A 17888-nucleotide genomic window follows, 5' to 3' on the forward strand; every position below is an offset into this window, starting at 1 on the left:
GGTCGACGGCGTAGTGCGTGGCTTGGCTCCGGGATCTGAACCGCGGGGTTCTTTTATTTTTACGGCGGTTTCTGTTCTGTTTTGCTAGGGCTCGCCGGAGCACGTGGTGGAGGTTGCGGTGGGGACCGTGTCGACGAGAAAATTAACATTTTACCGGAACGCTATCCCGAAAAGTAAAAATATCACTCTCAAATCTATACTAATATAAAAAACATTAGTTCATCAAACACCTGTCTTTTCTTACTCTTAGATTAGATCTATTCATCCAATGGCTTATATTAAAAGTTGGATCAATCCCTGCAATTAGCGGTCCCCAGCTCCACTAACCTGCGGTTACAGAAATTAGCGACCAGTCAAAGAAAAGAAAAGGAAAAAGGGCGAGTGCGCCAGCCCAGCGCCGCCACCTTTTACCCCTCGCGGCTCGCGCCTGGTTCATCGGCGCCGCCGCCGCGCGCCCGCCTGCACTGAGATGTCGTTGCTGCAAGGTGACCGTCATGCTGCCGCTCCGCTAATCACCCGACGGATAGGTTGTCATCTCGCCGCCGCCGATTCTCAGCACCGCCTCTCGTTCCTGTCACCCTTGCCCGGGACCGACCGACGGTTGCCGTGCCGAATCTCTGCATCGTGCAGGACGACCAGCCGCTTCCGACGCCGGCCAATCCGAGTCGATCAACAAGCACTGAAGCACATGATCCACTTCTCCACATGTGAGCTCTACTGCCAGACAATCGGCAGCTTCCTCCCCACCGACCAGCGACCAGCATCGCCGTAAGGTGATAGATGATTTATCTGTGCTGTGACGTTTCTGGACATTATAGTTATGCCATATAAAGTGTGACCTTTTTGGTTGGTTCACTGATAATCGAACTGATTGGATTAGGGGTGAAATGGATCTGATGCAATTTTTGCTAGAATCATTTTTTTCAACCGTAATTATCCTGTATTTGTTGTCGTCCATTCTTGAGAGTAAGGTTGGGTTAGGTTAAAATTTTGGCTGCGAATTATTTTCTTATTGAACCTTGTCAGCTCGTTGGTTGTCACTGGGTTGGTTTGTTCTTCTAGGAATTTAACCTCTTTTTGGGTTAACCAAGAGCTTTGTATTGATGGGTGCATTGACTGGTGGTGGTGCAGCCATCAGCTCGCTCTGCACTCTGAAGTGGTCTCATCACTGGTAAATGTACAAAAATCACATCTTGTAAGCAAGTAAGGAGTATATGTTGTCACTACCGTTATACTACAGATACATACCTACATACATACATACATACATATATATACATATATATATATATATATATATATATATATATATATATATATATATACTTGATACGGAGTATATCATATAGCCGGGCAGCTGGTTGATTTGACATGTAGCCTGTGAATTTAAATTTTAGAGTAAAGATATTCAGAGTTAAAAGGTCCAGCTTTATTTTATGTTCTTAAAAATTACCTGTTATGTCTCAATTTACTACGTCCTCTCTTTTCTTCATACTCCCTCTGTTTCTAAATATTTGACATCGTTGACTTTTTTACGTATGTTTAACCATTTGTCTTGTTCAAAAAACTTTTTATACATATAGTTTTATTTTTATGTAAAACTATATGTATACATAAAGTATATTTAACGATGATTTAAATGATAGGAAAAAAATTAATAATTTACTTAAAATTTTTGAATAAGACGAATGATCAAACATATTTAGAAAAGTCAACGGCGTCAAATATTTAGAAACGGAGAGAGAATGTCCCTTCACACATAAGACAGTAATGGATGCAGGTAGCTAACTGCGTGGAAATTGGTCTTCCATCACTCATTCGCAAAAATAAAAGAGAAGCGTCTCCATTGCTTCTGAATTCTGGTGCCTTGCATTTCATTATTAACCCTTCATTTAACCGCAGGATAAAAAGAGTCTTGGGATATATGGCTTCTTTACTTTACGGATTGCTCTTCCTGCCCAGTAAAGGTATTTTGCAGCCTTCAAGCAAACAAGGATCATGGAGGCTCTCCAAATGATATATGCTAAAATGTGACTCCGGATAATTAGTGCTTCTGTTCATAATCTGCTTGTGGGTTACATGATCTGCTTGTTCATAATGTGCCCTGTTCTTTTCTCCAACAAAAGTTGGATTAAATTTTAGATACTCGAGGCACACTTTTCAAACTGCTAAACGGTATGTTTCGTGCGAAAATTTTATATATGAAAGTTGTTCTAAAATATCAGATTAATCTATTTATCAAGTTTGGAATAATTAAAACTCAATTAATCACATGTTATTACAACCTCATTTTGTGTGAAACACTTAATCTTCATCTTCAAACATTCAAACACCACCTGCTTCTGTTGACACGGATAATTAGTCCATCTCTATATTCACAGATGACAACTTATTTCCCTTCAATGCAGCCACATTTTTGTGGTTCGTTACAATCTTGCCTGACAGTTAGTGCAAAAGGACCAATGCAGAAATCCATAAAACCAAACAAACAAATGGTCTATGTTATCTGAGATTATAAGCAAGTTATTTTTATACTAAAATATATTTGTCGCCCTAGGAATATTTGAGGACCAATATAGTTGTCAAGCTTAAATATTGAATTTCAGTCCATGTGCACTTGGCTTCAAGGTAAACATAATTTTATTTCTAAGATGTCATTTTAGTTTATAGTAGATGTACACACTTTAACTAGGTATGCTGTTTTTAACTGTGAAACTCAATAGGTGTAACTTCTACTCCCTTCGTCCCAAAATATAACAACTTTTAGCCCTTAGTATTTGTCCCAACATATAACAACTTCTCCACCAACATTCTCTTCCCAAACAATCACAACCCTCTACCATTCACTTTTCCCACTTATCTCCACTACTCATCCAATCACAACCCTCCACCATTCACTTCTATCTACTTTCTTAATAACCGTGTCCAACTCTAAAATTTTTTATATTTTAGGACGGAGGGAGTACTATTTAAATGCAGATTTCAAAACCAAGTATACCAAAATTGCAGTTGTTAAGTAGTTCTACAGCAACACTGACTATTATTTGGTTTTTATATAATACAACTGTATTAATTAGTATAGAATCACATCACAAATGTTCTTTTGGGATTATTGGGATCAATTGTTTCCAATGTGTAAGGGCTATGGTGCTTCAGGATGCTGAGATATTGCACACCCAATGATAATTTGCCTAGACTTCCATGAACACTGGAAGCATGCCATGCAAGGTCATGTTGGTGCTAGCTCGATCTTGCCATATGTTTTTTTAGCGTTTTTCAGGGTTTTCAAACTGGACAGCAAAATCAAAAAGCGACCACATGCCTAGGCATATGTGCACATGCATAACCAGGTGACCAAGGAAGCTATAATGTAGAATGTGAACTCCTTGCCTTTTTTTTTTTCCAATTAGACACTTTATTACGTAGTGTTGTTGTTTGAATGCAAAATAAGCATAGATCTGTTGCTCAAGGTTTCCAAATATTTATCAAGCTATGAAAAAAATTACATATTTGGTATCATTAGCTGGAGTTGTTTGAATGCAAAATTGACATAGATCTGTTGCTTGAGGTTTCCAAACATTTATCAAAGCTATGAAAAAATTGTATATTTCGTATCATTAGATGTCCTTCATTTTCATAGTTAGTGTAAAGGGAGAGATATGTGGCATATTAATATTAAATTTTTGTATTTATATGTCCTGTGTGATACGCGTCGTAGGAAAACCTTATAAATTTGATTGTGTTTATATGTTTACTATGACATATAGTGAGGAACGTGCTTTGCACGTGCACTCTTACTAGTAGAGACAACATATTACAATGTTATTTTATACTTTTCTTCTTAATCAAAATGAATTTTATCATGTTTTTCTTTGCGGCGGACAAAAATACCCATCGAACCGAGTAAACCATGCCGGCGCCTCCCACCGCCTGGCTCAACCGTGCCGGCACCACCGCCCCCAGCCGAGCCGAGCGGCGCCGCCAGGGGCGACCAACACATTGGCGCCTCCACTTCACCTCGTCGGGACACGCCACCGCCGTCACCTCCCATCCACCCAGTTGATGGACACCGTCACCGCCTGCCTGAGCCGCTTGTCGATGCAGTATGGCCCCGTCGGCAACACCGCTTTCTCCTTCAGCGGGCTCGTCAGGAAGTGGCGGGCAAGGTGGCGGTGGAGCCGTTGCCGTCCCTACCCCTCCTTCCGGCCCCGCTGAGCCGAGCCACCTTCCCCAACTATGCCGGTGCCACACACCATGTGCAATGGCAACCTCCTCCACATCTGTCGACGAAAGAAGAGGAAGAGATAGAGGGGGAGATGAGATCCAAGGGTATTTGGGTCATCTTAGCAAGAAAAACATTGCAAAAATCATTAAACTAGGAATAAATGGCTGAGATAGCATTGCAACATGTTGCCCTTGTTTGAGGGTGGCATTTTAATGAGACACTTTTGAGAGTAGCATTCCAGCGAAACTCCGTTCTAATGATGGCAAAATGTCAATTTTTCTCCCATGGCGACGGGTTTCGTTGGAACTGTTCCAACTTCAGGTTTCAAGTTCCAACCAACTTTTGTCACTTTCGGTAATGGAAGGTTCATTTGCGCGTCTATAAAATATGACCCATATAGTTCCATATAGCCTATGATGAACTGGTTATATATTGTGCCATCTTCATTTGAATACGACCTATATATATAACCAGTTCATCATAAGCTACATTCTATACGTATTTTCTCCTGGGTTCATCCTCTCATTACTCATTAGTATTTTTACTTGCTAAAAACCTTTAACTAAACAATCAATTTGGCTATCTGCCAGCACATGCATGTCTATAAAAAAACATAGCACAAAGAGTAGTCGGATGCAAATTGTAAGAGGGAAAGATAAAAAATCTACTATATCTTCTCTTTTTCATGAATGCTCCAATCCCTCCAATCCTTTAAATTATAACCAAGGCCATGTGCCATGTTTGACCGACTACTCCTACAAACATTACTCAAGTCATTGCAAAAGGCAAATAAACAAATGTTACTTAAGTGTATGCACTATCACTTAACAAAATAAGATGTCAAGTCTTAAAAGAAAATGAGTAAGATTTTGTTATCAATATAAAGATGTAAAAAAAAGAAAGAAAAAAGAGAGGACTATCCCTTGTAAATATGGCTGTTGATTTCTAAACATGCAAAACAATACACATACCAGTATAATAATTGTGCTACTACATGCAAAATCCAACGACTTCCACTTTGTGCTACTATTTATAGTGGACTATATTTTAATATTAGTGTGGTAATCTCTTCAACAAAAACCCTCTAAGCAAGTGAATTTAACACTAAAACCATATACAATGCGTGAAGCCACATCCCGATTAGATCGGACAATTACCTGGACTCTATCTATCATCTCTTCTACTGGTAAATATCGGCACATATAAAATTTCACATCATGATAAGATCGGACAGTGGACGGCTGCCTAGACTCTACCACCATACCACTATCATCACTTCTTCTGGTAACTATCGACACCTATAAAATTCCAATGATCATTAAAAATGCATTATCAATCATTTGTGCTTGACGCGTCGCTGATTCCGCCACTGATCATTTTTTTTTTACCTACACTTCTGCTGAACTGACGAAGGTTTAACCGTGAAACTCATTGCGGTGAAGAAAAATCGCTGTGACGACGTGTCAACCTCGCAAACATTCAAGCGTCCCAACCAGCGACAGGACAAACAAGGCGAGGCCAGCCACCACCCAATCGCATCAGATCCGCGGGATCATCACGGCGACTTCACGAGCTCCTCCGCTTGGCTTCCAATCAACCTCCTCTTCCTTCCTAAGCTACGCCAAAACCCACTCCCCGCAACCACCCCCACACCCCCACCACCGGCGACCACCGCCCCCACCAACCTCGCCCTCGCCCTCCCATGGCGAAGGCGCAGCCTCCGCCTGCGCGGGAGCCCCTGCTCCCCTCCTCCGCCTCCCCGCCACCCTATCTGGACGCCCGCGCCGGCGCCGACGCCGACGCGGACTCGTACGTCCTCCTCGTCCCCGTGCGGCTCCGCCGGCTGCGGCGCGGGTGCCGCTGCCGCTGCCTCGGCCCGCTCCTCTCCACGCTCGCGCTGCTCTCCCTCGCCGGGTTCCTCCTCTGGCCCGCCGACCCGGACGTCAGCGTGGCGCGCCTCCGCCTCGCGCACGTCTCCGTCTCCGCGCGCCCCACCGTCCGCGTCACCATCTCCGCCGCGCTCAAGGTCCGCGTCCGGAACCCGGACCTCTTCGCGCTCGACTACGGCCGCCTCGACGTCGACATCGGCTACCGCGGCGCGCCGCTCGGGCGCGTCACCTCCGGCGGCGGGCGCGTCCGCGCGCGCGCCGTCTCCTACATCGACGCCAACCTCAGCCTCGACGGCATAAGCGTCGTGGAGGACGCGATCTACCTCCTCGAGGACCTCGCGCGGGGATCCGTGCCCTTCGACACCGTCGCTGAGGTCGAGGGCCACGTTCACTTGTTCTTCCTCAGCATCCCTGTCAAGGTCAGCGCCGATGAAACCTTTCTCGTTGATTGCTTTTGTTGTGGATTGCAAATATCGTGACTTAGTTTATACAATCCAAATTGGTATCGCTGCTCTAGTGTTCATTCTTCAAACGCCCTAATTTTATCGGATTAGCAGGAAGGATGTGACACGATGATTGGAATTTTTTTTGTTCCAAACAAAGGCCTGATCAGTGATCACTTGTCATCATCTAGTCGGTTCACCTTTCATCTAGAGGCTAATGTCCCTTATTGTGGCCAGTGCAACACAAATTCTGATTCTATGAGGAAAGCTGATTTTTTGTCAACTTGATTGTTTATTACTCAGGATCTATTCGCCAAAAGACTACGTCTAGATAGCTTTCATGATTTCCAAAATATGGTTCAGATGTTCAAAGTTTTTTGTTTCCAAATACTCCTGGTTATAATATTTGATGTTTAGGACAAGATTTGATTAAACTTTTGAAACTTTGACCCGATATAGTGTCTCAAATGCTTAGTTTTTTTTTAAAAAAACATGGTGTGTGTAGATTTGCCTTGAAAAGTACTAATGTAATGTCATAAACATATTAGATCTCTGTACTTATTCTAATATAAAATTGATGGGCCCAAATATCAAAAGTTTAACCAAATTTTGTCCTAAATGTCAAATACTCCTATTTATGACTATAAGGAACATACTCTTGTTTCCAAAGTCAGGAATCATGATTTTTACTACAGTATAATATCTTTTTTTTTGTTAAGATATTCATATAATGCATCTTATATACTATCATGTTTCTATAAGATTTTGATTCAGGACTTCAATGTGTTACTATATGAGTGTGTGGGCATTGAAAAACAACGCCTTATCATCATTTGTTTACTTCTTTAATAAAATTTTAAAAAGGGAGCAACATCTGCCTAGCATTATGATGTTTACTTTTATGTTTTCTGATCATAATTCCCTAACTGAAAATGTTAATCCTGCTGAAAACTGTCAGCATATCCATGAAGAAATTAAATATAAGGCAAAAAAAATATTTTTAACTTTAGTTATGAAGAATAAATGTTAGCAATTTATAATACTTAGTATCTTGTGCTTTCAGCTGGTTATCACATGAAAAAGACTATACCGATGGCTCTAGATGAAATGTGTATTCTTTGCTATTTAATGTCTTGTGTTTACGGCAGATTATAATCTACTTTTGTCTTGACCTTGATCTCGTATTACTTGCTAAAGAGGTATACCAAATTGATTATCACTAATGAAAATTTTGCTCTAGAAAAGAAACCGAATTATTATATTTATTACTTGGGTGCATTCAAGTCCACCTCCAAAATCATGAGTTGAAACTTGAAAGGTTTGGTTTTCTGAAAATAGTTGATTTGCCGAAGGATATATCACACACTTTCTTTTCACAACTCTGGTAACATTTGGGAATAGGATTGGTTCAGGGACTTTCAGGTATGCTTCTGGGGTTGACAGATATAGCAGAACCACAAATCATGATGTATTAAAACGTTTTCTTTTTTGGATATTTTACTGTGCTCGAACAATTTCTGCCAGCATGTGCTGCATCGGAGTTGGCATTACAAAACTTTAACATTTCAGTAGGCATCATTTGATTTTTGTGTACCACCACAGAACCTCATTATTTAACCATTCCATTGCCAAGAATTTCTATTATCCAATGGATAATATATAATTCCTGTCAAGGTAGCATACGCCAAGAAATTTTACATTTGCCCGGTATTTTGTCTAGGACTCTCTCTTGAACTTCTATATATTGGGCCTAGAACCCCCTTATCGAATACATCTGCAGATCTGCTATTCATAACAATTCCCAACACCTTGCCTTCTCCATGGAGACTTCGGCAATTTTTTCCCTAAGCCACTAATCTATGGCCTTACCCCTGCATGATTGTCTACCAAAACACTTTTTGATATTTTCACCAAGTCTCATATCAGCTTTTTGCATGCTTTTACAGCCACTTCTGATCTTTCTTCTTGCATATAAAGTGATTTTTGCTGCTTGTGAAGCAAATTTGTTGATGGATTAAATATGGACTGCCATTCGTAGTTTTGCTACATGTCCTAAGAAATGTTGATGGATCAATGGTAGGCTGACTCTTGGTTAGGGGTGGATATTTGGTTAGACTGAAGAATTCAGTCTCGGTCTTCTGTCATCTAAAACTGGAGACCAGATTTCATTGAAAAGAAATGCAGAGCAGGCAATTTTGTCTCGGTCATGACTGAAATTTTAGGAGACTAGAACAAATCACCCCCCCCCCCCCCCCCCCAAAAAAAAGCAGATCCAAAACAATCACTCAAAACAAAAAATTCCTACTCCTGGTATTGCATTTAGATATAGCTGTTTGGGCATAGAGTTATGATCAGAAGTGGTTTTGGCACGTATTTCCCCTAAGAGAAATCTAATTTGAGGATTAAATGGAAAGTGGTAGACATGTAGGCATGTTGGCCATGCGATCTGTGCGATGGCTATTATTTTTGTTGGATAAGATGTTGACCAATGCAAACATTGAAAGGTTTTGCAGCAGAACCTTCTGGTAGCAGAGTAAATCCCACGGTTAGCCACGCAGAAACATTTTCAAATATCTTTGTAAACAGTATTTTCTGATGCTATTAGTCGACATGCTGCCTCTGCCTTTTACCTGCTAATTTATCATGTCAGGGCATCATTTAGCAGCATATGGCTGTATGGATACATTTCTGGGTTGCAAAATTTCAATATGAAAAAAAAGGTCCTTTTAGAAAATATACTTTGGTGATTTCATTTATCTGATGGTCACATGTGTTTCATTTCCAGCCACTGTAATTTGGTAAGTGTTTTGGATATGTGGGGGTTATGCCAATAAAATGTATTAATATCATCTCATGTATTGGCGTTCTATGTGCCATGACCAAATAAGGATTTATTTCAATATTTTTGGTCTCCTGATAGATTTGTTGCACAAAAAAATGACTATAACAACCTAAGCCAAGGTCTTTTGCCTCCTGACCTTTGGGCTACTCTAAATTTCATTGGCAAAAATTCCTTTTGACATTATACAAAGATGACACACTGATATGATCACGTGATGTTTACCTTTGGTATGGCTATAATTACATATTCTCACCTATGACTGAACATTAGCAGATTAGCTGCTGCTTCTATGGAGTATATACATTGGAGACCTTTACTAGAGAAAAGGATGCCCAACGTTTTGCATTATTGGTGCTCTGCTCTCTGTCTGACCCATAAGGACTGAACCCTTTGTATTGTTGTTGCAGGGGAGAATATCTTGTGTGGTGCATATTAACCCGCACAATCAAACTATAGTACACCAAGACTGCTATCCGGAGGTAAATATCTGCTCTCTCTGACGCATAAAATATCTGAATGCTTATTGTAAAATTTTCAGAATCTGACCAGTTGTTTTGTATCAGTGAGTTGCTAATGGCGTTCTAGCAATCGTCGCGTGTGAAGAGGTCATTTTAAACTTCCCTTGGAGTGCTTTCAGCTGTTGTATAAATATGATCCATTTGGTTATGTACCATGGTTGTGCACTTGAGGCAAAACATTCTTTATCTTGCACTACGCTGGTAGACGGGTCGATTGTAAATTTCTTAGCAGGCCTAAATACCATGGTTTTAAGTCATGTCTATACGATCAATCAGTTACCCAAAGAGAAAAAAATTCCACATTGGCATTTTCGGTGTCCATGTCTATACTGTTAATCGGTTACCCAAAGGGAAAAATGTTTACAGCCATTTACATTGGCATTTTTGGTGCTGGTTGGGTTTATGGCACATTGGGTCATCCACTCGTGAAGGTTGCATTTTCAGTAGGGGCCATCCATTCATTTAAGTAGGGGATCTGTGGTTCTGGTGTCTTCTTCTTTTTCCTAGCCTGCTCAGGTTATTTTGGAATCTTTCGAACTGCTATTTCTCTTTGGCCGTTTGCTTTGGTTTTTAGGACACAATGAATGAATGATATGGGCCAATATTACGTGTATGCAACTTACATTGTCGAAGGTGTAAAAAGAAAAAAATTACACCCTGTCACATCAATATGTAGACACATGCATGGAGTATTAAATATAGACGAAAAAAACTAATTATACAGATTACGTGTAAATTGCGAGACGAATCTTTTAAGCCTAATTACGTCATGATTTGACAATATGGTGCTAGGCGGATTCTGTAATTTGTTTTGTTGTTAGACTAAATTTAATACTTCAAATGTGTGTCCTTATATTCGATGCGATACGCTAAAACTTTACACCCCAATATAGTTATGGTGTTTTCTTCTTTTTCCTAGCCTGCTCAGGTTATTTTGGAATCTTTCGAACTGCTATTTCTCTATGGCCGTTTGCTTTGGTTTTTAGGACTCAATGAGTGAACAAGGCCAATATTACGTGTATGCAACTTACATTGTCGACGGTGTCAAAAAAAAAAAAACTTACATTGTCGACAAAACCACGTATTGCGGCAACAAAATGGGGGCTAAATATGTACTATATGAAACAGTGAAACGCACATGTACCATCCATTCAAGTTTAATTAACCCTAAACTTAATAAGTTTACATAATGCTGTATCATAACCAAAATCTTACCGTAAACGTGAATTTAGAGATCCTAACCTCGTGATCTACTGGACAAAAAGAGCAGCTATTTTAGCATGTTCATATTGCTACATAATCTAATCATTACGCTAATACCCCGTATAACCACGCTACTGCTGGCCTACCGCTACAAGAATCTGACACAAATTGCAGGAGCTCTGGGCCTCTATTTGGCGTCACTCGCCTTTGACGATCCCTGCGGCTGCTGGGCCGTCGCCGGCGGCGGCGGCAGCCCGCTGTCGAGGCAGCTCCGGCACCGCCGCTCCACCCACCCCTCGACGTCGCGGTCCCCGCTCGGCGCCACGTGGCGTCCCCCGCACGCCCGCGCGACGACGCCCGCGAGCACCGCGACGAGCACGATCGCCGCCACGATCACCACCAGCGTCTCCACCGACCTCGCCGTGGACCGCGGCCCGGGCGCCGCGGGGCTCCCCTGCTGCGCCTGCGCGTACGACACGGCTCCGGCGCCGGCGGCGGCCTCCTGCATCGACCTCCTCACCGCCGCTGCCACCCACGGCACGGCCGCCATCGCCGCGAGAGGGAGCTGTGTTGGGTGGTTGTGGCTGGCTGCTCCTGCTCTCTCCCTCGCCGACACGGTCGCGTCGTCGCGGGCCTCTAAATAGAGAAAAGCCACTGCTGAGCCACTCGGCTAGGCCATATGCCAATGCATCGCATTTGCGGCGCGGACAAAAGAAGGGTCAAGAGAGACTTTAGACTCGCCTCGCCTTGTGTGGTGTGCGCTGAGCGTGACACTTGCTACAGATTTTGCACTGCTGCTACGTACTCCTATACTACATGCGTTAGGCGACCGTTGCCACGAGATTTTTGAAACGTCGTGGCGTCTCTCTCTCTCTCTCGGCGTGGGAACTGGGAAGAAGGAAGACCCCAGTTGAGTTTGAAATGGGTGCCGCTTGCGTTCCGCTTGTTTGGGGGAAGGCGGTGGCGGCAGCACGGGGAAAGTAGAGCAGGCAGGCGTGGGTGCGCGCGGGGGCCGCACGGCGCACAGCGACATTGACCGGTGGGGTCAGGGGCAGCCCCTCGTGGAATAATTAGCTTTTTGCTACTTTTACACACGGTGATAAATTATTTATTATTAGACCCACATATCATAGACATATAACTATATATATCGTAAACATTGAGTAACAAATAATTAATTATCATATATTAATACCGGAAGTTAAATGTCCCGGCTCGCCGCGCCGTGGTGAGTGACACCAAACCGGTCATCTCCTCTCGTCTCGTCGCGCGCGGCGATGTCGTCTTGTGTGTCCCGTGGGCCTGCGCGGAGCAGCGTGTAGGTACTAGGTAAGTAGGTAGCCGTGATTGCCCCCACGCCAACGGCCGACAACGATAACGGGCTAGCCGCGATGGAACGGAGTGTGCGCCAGGCCACCGGCCTGTTTCATTTTTTTTTTACAACATACTAGCCCATATGTTAACGTGGCCATCACAAATGTGGGCCTTTCCAAATATTACAAGGCCCGTCCGAATGCAGGAAGCTAACCTAATTGATCACGAGACTCAAAAGACAAACTGTTCGTTACGAAATTATTGCAAAATTTCTGTGAAATGGGACATAATTAATCCCCAACACCTACACGCCTATTTGGAGCCGAGTTTCAACGTGCATGCCAGTAGCAAAATACTTCTACAACCGAATTATCATCTCTCCCCTGCATGTTCTCCATATTAAACCAAACAGTACTAACCATTCATCGTGAAATAAAAAGGAGAAAATGTTAATCACTCGAACAAACTAAACACGGATCGTGTAAAGTGGTGTTTGGGAGGGAGGGACTAAAGTCTAGTACCTCCCACAAAAATTTTTAGTCCCTGTAAGAGAGACTTATCATTTTATGAGAGGGACTAAGACACCACCTAACCCGACAGAGTCCGTGCCTGTTCTATCTTTAATTTGGCATTTTGGGGTACGTACCACGTAATCAATCTACCTTTCAGCAGCCTGTACAGAACATCGATCGCGTATTGGCACGAAGCCACGAAACCCATACTTGGAGAGCACTCTCGAGGCAAAAACACACACCGCCGCTTGGCAGCTGCGGCACGTCTGTCGACTCTCACTGGAGCGTGTCACGGTGTCCCCCGAGACCCCAGCATCCCGAGCTTGCCACCTCGCCGCCGGACAGCGCCAACCGCCAATCCGCCACGCCACCCCCGCAGCCGCGCGGTACGTTTTCGGATATGCTAAAGGGTAGGAATACTTTTTTCCAAAAAGAAAAAGTCTTATAAAAAAATTGCTTAAAAAACATACTTCTTCGTTCCTAATTAACCATCGTATTAAAATAAGTCTAATACTTGAGCTTGCTGCTAGCTGTTAGTACATTTTAAAACCAATATATATAAGGTACTTCATAATGCAAGTACGTGTTGAGCAGTCCTACCGTAACTCGGTATGTGTCAGCTCTCTGTGCATCCCTATTAAGCTGTTCGCACCTTAACTAGGTTTCGAGTTCCTTGCGTGTGCACTTGAGGACGAGCGGTGCAGAGCACGCACACGCGCCTATATACGGAAGGCCACTTGACATTGTGGGTTACGTAGCTTCGAGGTGTGTCATAAGCATATATTGGATCCATTTGAATGTATTTGTGAGCATGCACTATGAGAGTTATGGCTCAAGTAGTCGTCTTTGGGCCTACATGGCATATCTGGAAGCTCAATTGAGTTACTTGTATTGTCATTGCCCTAATAGATTAGCTATAATGTTATTTTTCTATTTTTCTTCTCCCCTCTTTATCCCACTTATATATGCAATATATTTGTTTTGGAATAAGTGTAAAGCTACCTGAGAGCCATCACATTTCTTCTTTCTCTCTCCTCCACGTAAACTTGCAGATTGCTTATTATAGCCCACTCCTATCCTTGCTCTTATATGAGAGCGCTTCATTCAGCTCAAATCCCATTTTAAGTATAGCTGAAGTTGTACTAAATATACCCTTATTTTACTTATGGTTTTAATTTTTTTTCACTCCTCTTAAAAGATTATCCTAATAACCGAGTCACGGTCGCGCCCTCAATCTTAGCTGGCTAGCTCAGCGCGGATGACGGCCGCATCGTCGTCGCCGTCGCGCACCAGGGTGCTCCCACCAACCGAAGGCCACGTCGCCCCCTCGCGTGGTCCCGGGTCCTCGCGCGGGCGGACGCGTGGCCCCGGAGCGTGTGTGTGTGTCATGTTTGTTTTCCGTTCGCTGGGACGTCGTTGTCTCTCTGTCTCTCTCTCGCGTCGCGCGATCGCGATCAGCCAAGGGGCAGCAGGGCAGGTGGATCGATCCAGGAGCCCACCGGCGAAGCCGCGCAGGCAGGTGGATCGATCGTGGAAGTGGCGGCGTCGTTGGCGTATTGCGGGCGTGGGAGAGAGAGGGGTGGATCCCATCTCGATGGCGGCGTGAAACGATCGCGCGACTGACTTTGGCTGATTTTTATTGCTTCTTTCGGCGAGGCGGCGAGTGCCCCCCTACAGCCAAAAATGGCGGGACTGCACTGTTCCCGTTCCCGGTGAAAAGCTCCCGGCAAATCCGGGCTGCTACCCACCTGTCCATGCCCGCTCTGCTGCAACCTTATTCTGACCGGTATGCCCGCCCTTGGCCGGTTGCCCTGCTTTTTTTCTTTAAAGAAATTTATTCTTGCCCTGTTTATCATATCCGTATAAGGTAAGATTTGTTATATTCTAATATAATATAATAAATCTGAACAGAATCTTTATCAATTTTGTTATCTTAAAATAAGATTTACATCCTACAAATCTTAGATAGTAATATATTAGGATAGAGAAAATATTTGTTATTGTCGTGGAGTAGTGACTTTTGCGAGGGTGTGTCGTGTAAGACAGAAGGGGTTATCTTCTTATTTTGCACGTCTTTTTTTCTTTTTCCTTTTCTTTTTCACCTTTCGTGCTCTTTTTAGTAGTAGTACAAACTTTGCTAATCTCATTAGGTTTGACGTGCAAATGGTAATTGATATCCTGCCGCGTTTATTGGTTAATTTAGTGGCGGCTGCCCTTTCGAATTTGGCACCAGTCAGTCGGTCGGTGGGGCGAGGTGGCTCGTTCGATCGGCGTAAAACAAAAGAGTTAGGGCCGTGTTGGATGGAAGCCAAAACGGTGCCCTATTAAAATTTTAGTAATTTAAATAGTAAATTTATTAGTTTGGTTTGAAGCCAAATAGTTGATAATGCCCATATTTAATTTGGCCATATTCTAGAATCTTCTTCAGCTCTATATTGGTATCAAACCAAAAAATAGACTAATTAACTTTACCCTACCAAAAAAAATTGGTAGACTACCAATGAATAGGTAGGATAGAGAAGTACATAGGCCCTTAGTAATAAAAATAGTTTGTCGTATTACGACAGGGTTAACACGGTGGCATAATTGGATAAGCGCGAGCTCGATCTTTCTCTAAAGAAGAACACGGTCATCCATTTTATATCTTATGTCAAACATAATTAGAACTCCGTCCTTTTCATATTATAAGATTTTTTTAGCATTACTCATATTAATATAGATATTAATAAATTTAAACACGCATATATATATATTTAGATTTATTAATATATATATAAATATGAAAAATGCTAAAAAAATCTTATAATATGAAACGATGAAGTACTACTGAGAGTACGACCAGTTCACAAGCCATGCCTAGCAAGACTCAGGAATTTGCGACATCTTATCTTGCATATACACTATCCAGTACTACTACTGCTGCAGTTAACACCACATGTACTACTGTACTAATTATCCTCTTCGCCTGTATCACTGTATATATGCAATACTAGCACCTCCCATTCATAGAAGATCAACAATACTAGCGACAACCCTCGTTCAGCACAAAGCGTACCGTGGAAGACATTACTAATCAATAATATCATGCCGTGGAGAAGTATACTCGTAATAAAGCTGCAAATTAAATAATCCAACACAAGAAGCACGCCCGGCTACTCTGGACGGCCACCGCGCCTGCCATCTGGCATCGAGCAAAGCTTAATTAAAACCTGACAACGCTATTTAACCATTAAATATCCTTCTCTTTCATGTCGTCAACCTGCCACAGTGCCACTCCACCCAGACAGCAGTGCACACTCCCTGCAAATAAAAAGCCATATGAAATAAAATAAAGAGAAACACTGGATAATTCCTCGTATGCCTGTTCTTTTCTGATTCTAAATTTTGGATTTTCGTTTACAGGTTTTCTAAGCTCTAAGAAATATGTTTCACGCAAAAAAGGAATATTTAAAATCCATTTGAAATACTTTTCTAAAGAAAGAATAGCTAATTCATTCATTTATACCTTTAAATAGTTATATAAAAATCATATTATATACTAATCCATCAATTTTAACCATATCCTAAACGTTTAAGTTGTTATAAAAAATTATATTAGTGTATTAATCCATCAATTTTAACCATCTCAAACGGTGGTAGAGAGAGAGTGTGTGTTACTCCATCTGTTTTACATTGTAAGTTGTTTTGACTATTTTTGTAGTTAAACTTTTTAAGGTAACTAAATTTATAGAAAAGATTAGCAACATTGACAATACCAAATTACTTCTATTAGATATAACATTGAACATATTTTAATTACATGTTTGCTTCCTGTTGAAAATATTAGCTACTATATTTTTCTATAAAATTAGATAAATATAAAATTATTTGATTAGAAAAAAATATGAAAGCGACTTAAAATACGATGAAACAGAGCGAGAGTATGTATCAAAGTGATGACCACTTAGGGCACCTTTGATTCGCAGGATTGAGAAAACGTAGGAATAGGAAAAACGTAGGATTTTGACATAAATGTAAGTGTAAAATAGAGAATTGCAAAACACAGGAAAAACACAGGAATGACCATTTGAATGAACCACAGAAAAAACACAGAAAAAACACAGGAATTTGATGAGAGCTAAGAAATATGTTTCACGCAAAAAAGGAATATTTAAAATCCATTTGAAATACTTTTCTAAAGAAAGAATAGCTAATTCATTCATTTATACCTTTAAATAGTTATATAAAAATCATATTATATACTAATCCATCAATTTTAACCATATCCTAAACGTTTAAGTTGTTATAAAAAATTATATTAGTGTATTAATCCATCAATTTTAACCATCTCAAACGGTGGTAGAGAGAGAGAGTGTGTGTTACTCCATCTGTTTCACATTGTAAGTTGTTTTGACTATTTTCGTAGTTAAACTTTTTAAGGTAACTAAATTTATAGAAAAGATTAGCAATATTGACAATACCAAATTACTTTTATTAAATATAACATTGAACATATTTTGCTACTATATTTTTCTATAAAATTAGTTAAATCTAAAATTATTTGATTAAAAAAAAATGAAAGCGACTTAAAATATGATGAAACAGAGCGAGAGTATGTAGTGATCAGTGATGACCACTTAGTGCACCTTTGAATCGCAGGATTGAAAAAACGTAGGAATAGGAAAAATGTAGGATTTTGATATAAATGTAAGTGTAAAACAGAGGATTGCAAAGCGCAGGAATAACACAGGAATGACCGTTTGATTGAACCACAGGAATTGGATGAGAGATATAGGCTCAAAGGAAAGTTAGCAAGAGGTTGAAGCTTTTGCTAAATTTCCTCCAAAATCTCTATAGGATTGTCCATTCTATAGGAATTTCAAAAGATTAGATATGATTCAATCCTTTGTTTCAAAGGGCTTCATAAGAAATTTTTCTATAGGATTGAAATCCTTTAAATTTA

General features: G+C 41.4%; 2 protein-coding genes across 3 annotated transcripts; one reads left to right on the forward strand and one right to left on the reverse strand.

Annotated features, from left to right (window-relative positions):
• The first annotated feature begins 5787 nt into the window (after positions 1-5787).
• LOC127768131 (uncharacterized) lies at positions 5788-10238 on the forward strand. 2 transcript variants are annotated; one of them, XM_052293662.1, is made up of 3 exons: positions 5794-6533; positions 9807-9878; positions 9963-10238. In XM_052293662.1, exons 1-3 carry the CDS (start codon positions 5928-5930, stop codon positions 9963-9965), a joined length of 681 nt encoding a protein of 226 aa, XP_052149622.1. In that variant the 5' UTR covers positions 5794-5927; the 3' UTR covers positions 9966-10238. The 2 variants fall into 2 exon arrangements, with proteins under 2 accessions (XP_052149621.1, XP_052149622.1); XM_052293661.1 differs by lacking the exon at positions 9963-10238 and having other exon boundaries at positions 5788-6533; positions 9807-9899.
• Positions 10239-10690: 452 nt separating this feature from the next.
• Positions 10691-11940, reverse strand: LOC127768132 (uncharacterized). Its single transcript, XM_052293663.1, has one exon. The coding sequence runs from the start codon at positions 11668-11670 to the stop codon at positions 11308-11310; it is 363 nt and encodes a 120-aa protein (XP_052149623.1). The 5' UTR covers positions 11671-11940; the 3' UTR covers positions 10691-11307.
• Between the last annotated feature and the right edge of the window lie 5948 nt (positions 11941-17888).

This window comes from Oryza glaberrima, chromosome 3, assembly GCF_000147395.1.
Source record: "Oryza glaberrima chromosome 3, OglaRS2, whole genome shotgun sequence".
NCBI classification, from domain to species: domain Eukaryota; kingdom Viridiplantae; phylum Streptophyta; class Magnoliopsida; order Poales; family Poaceae; genus Oryza; species Oryza glaberrima.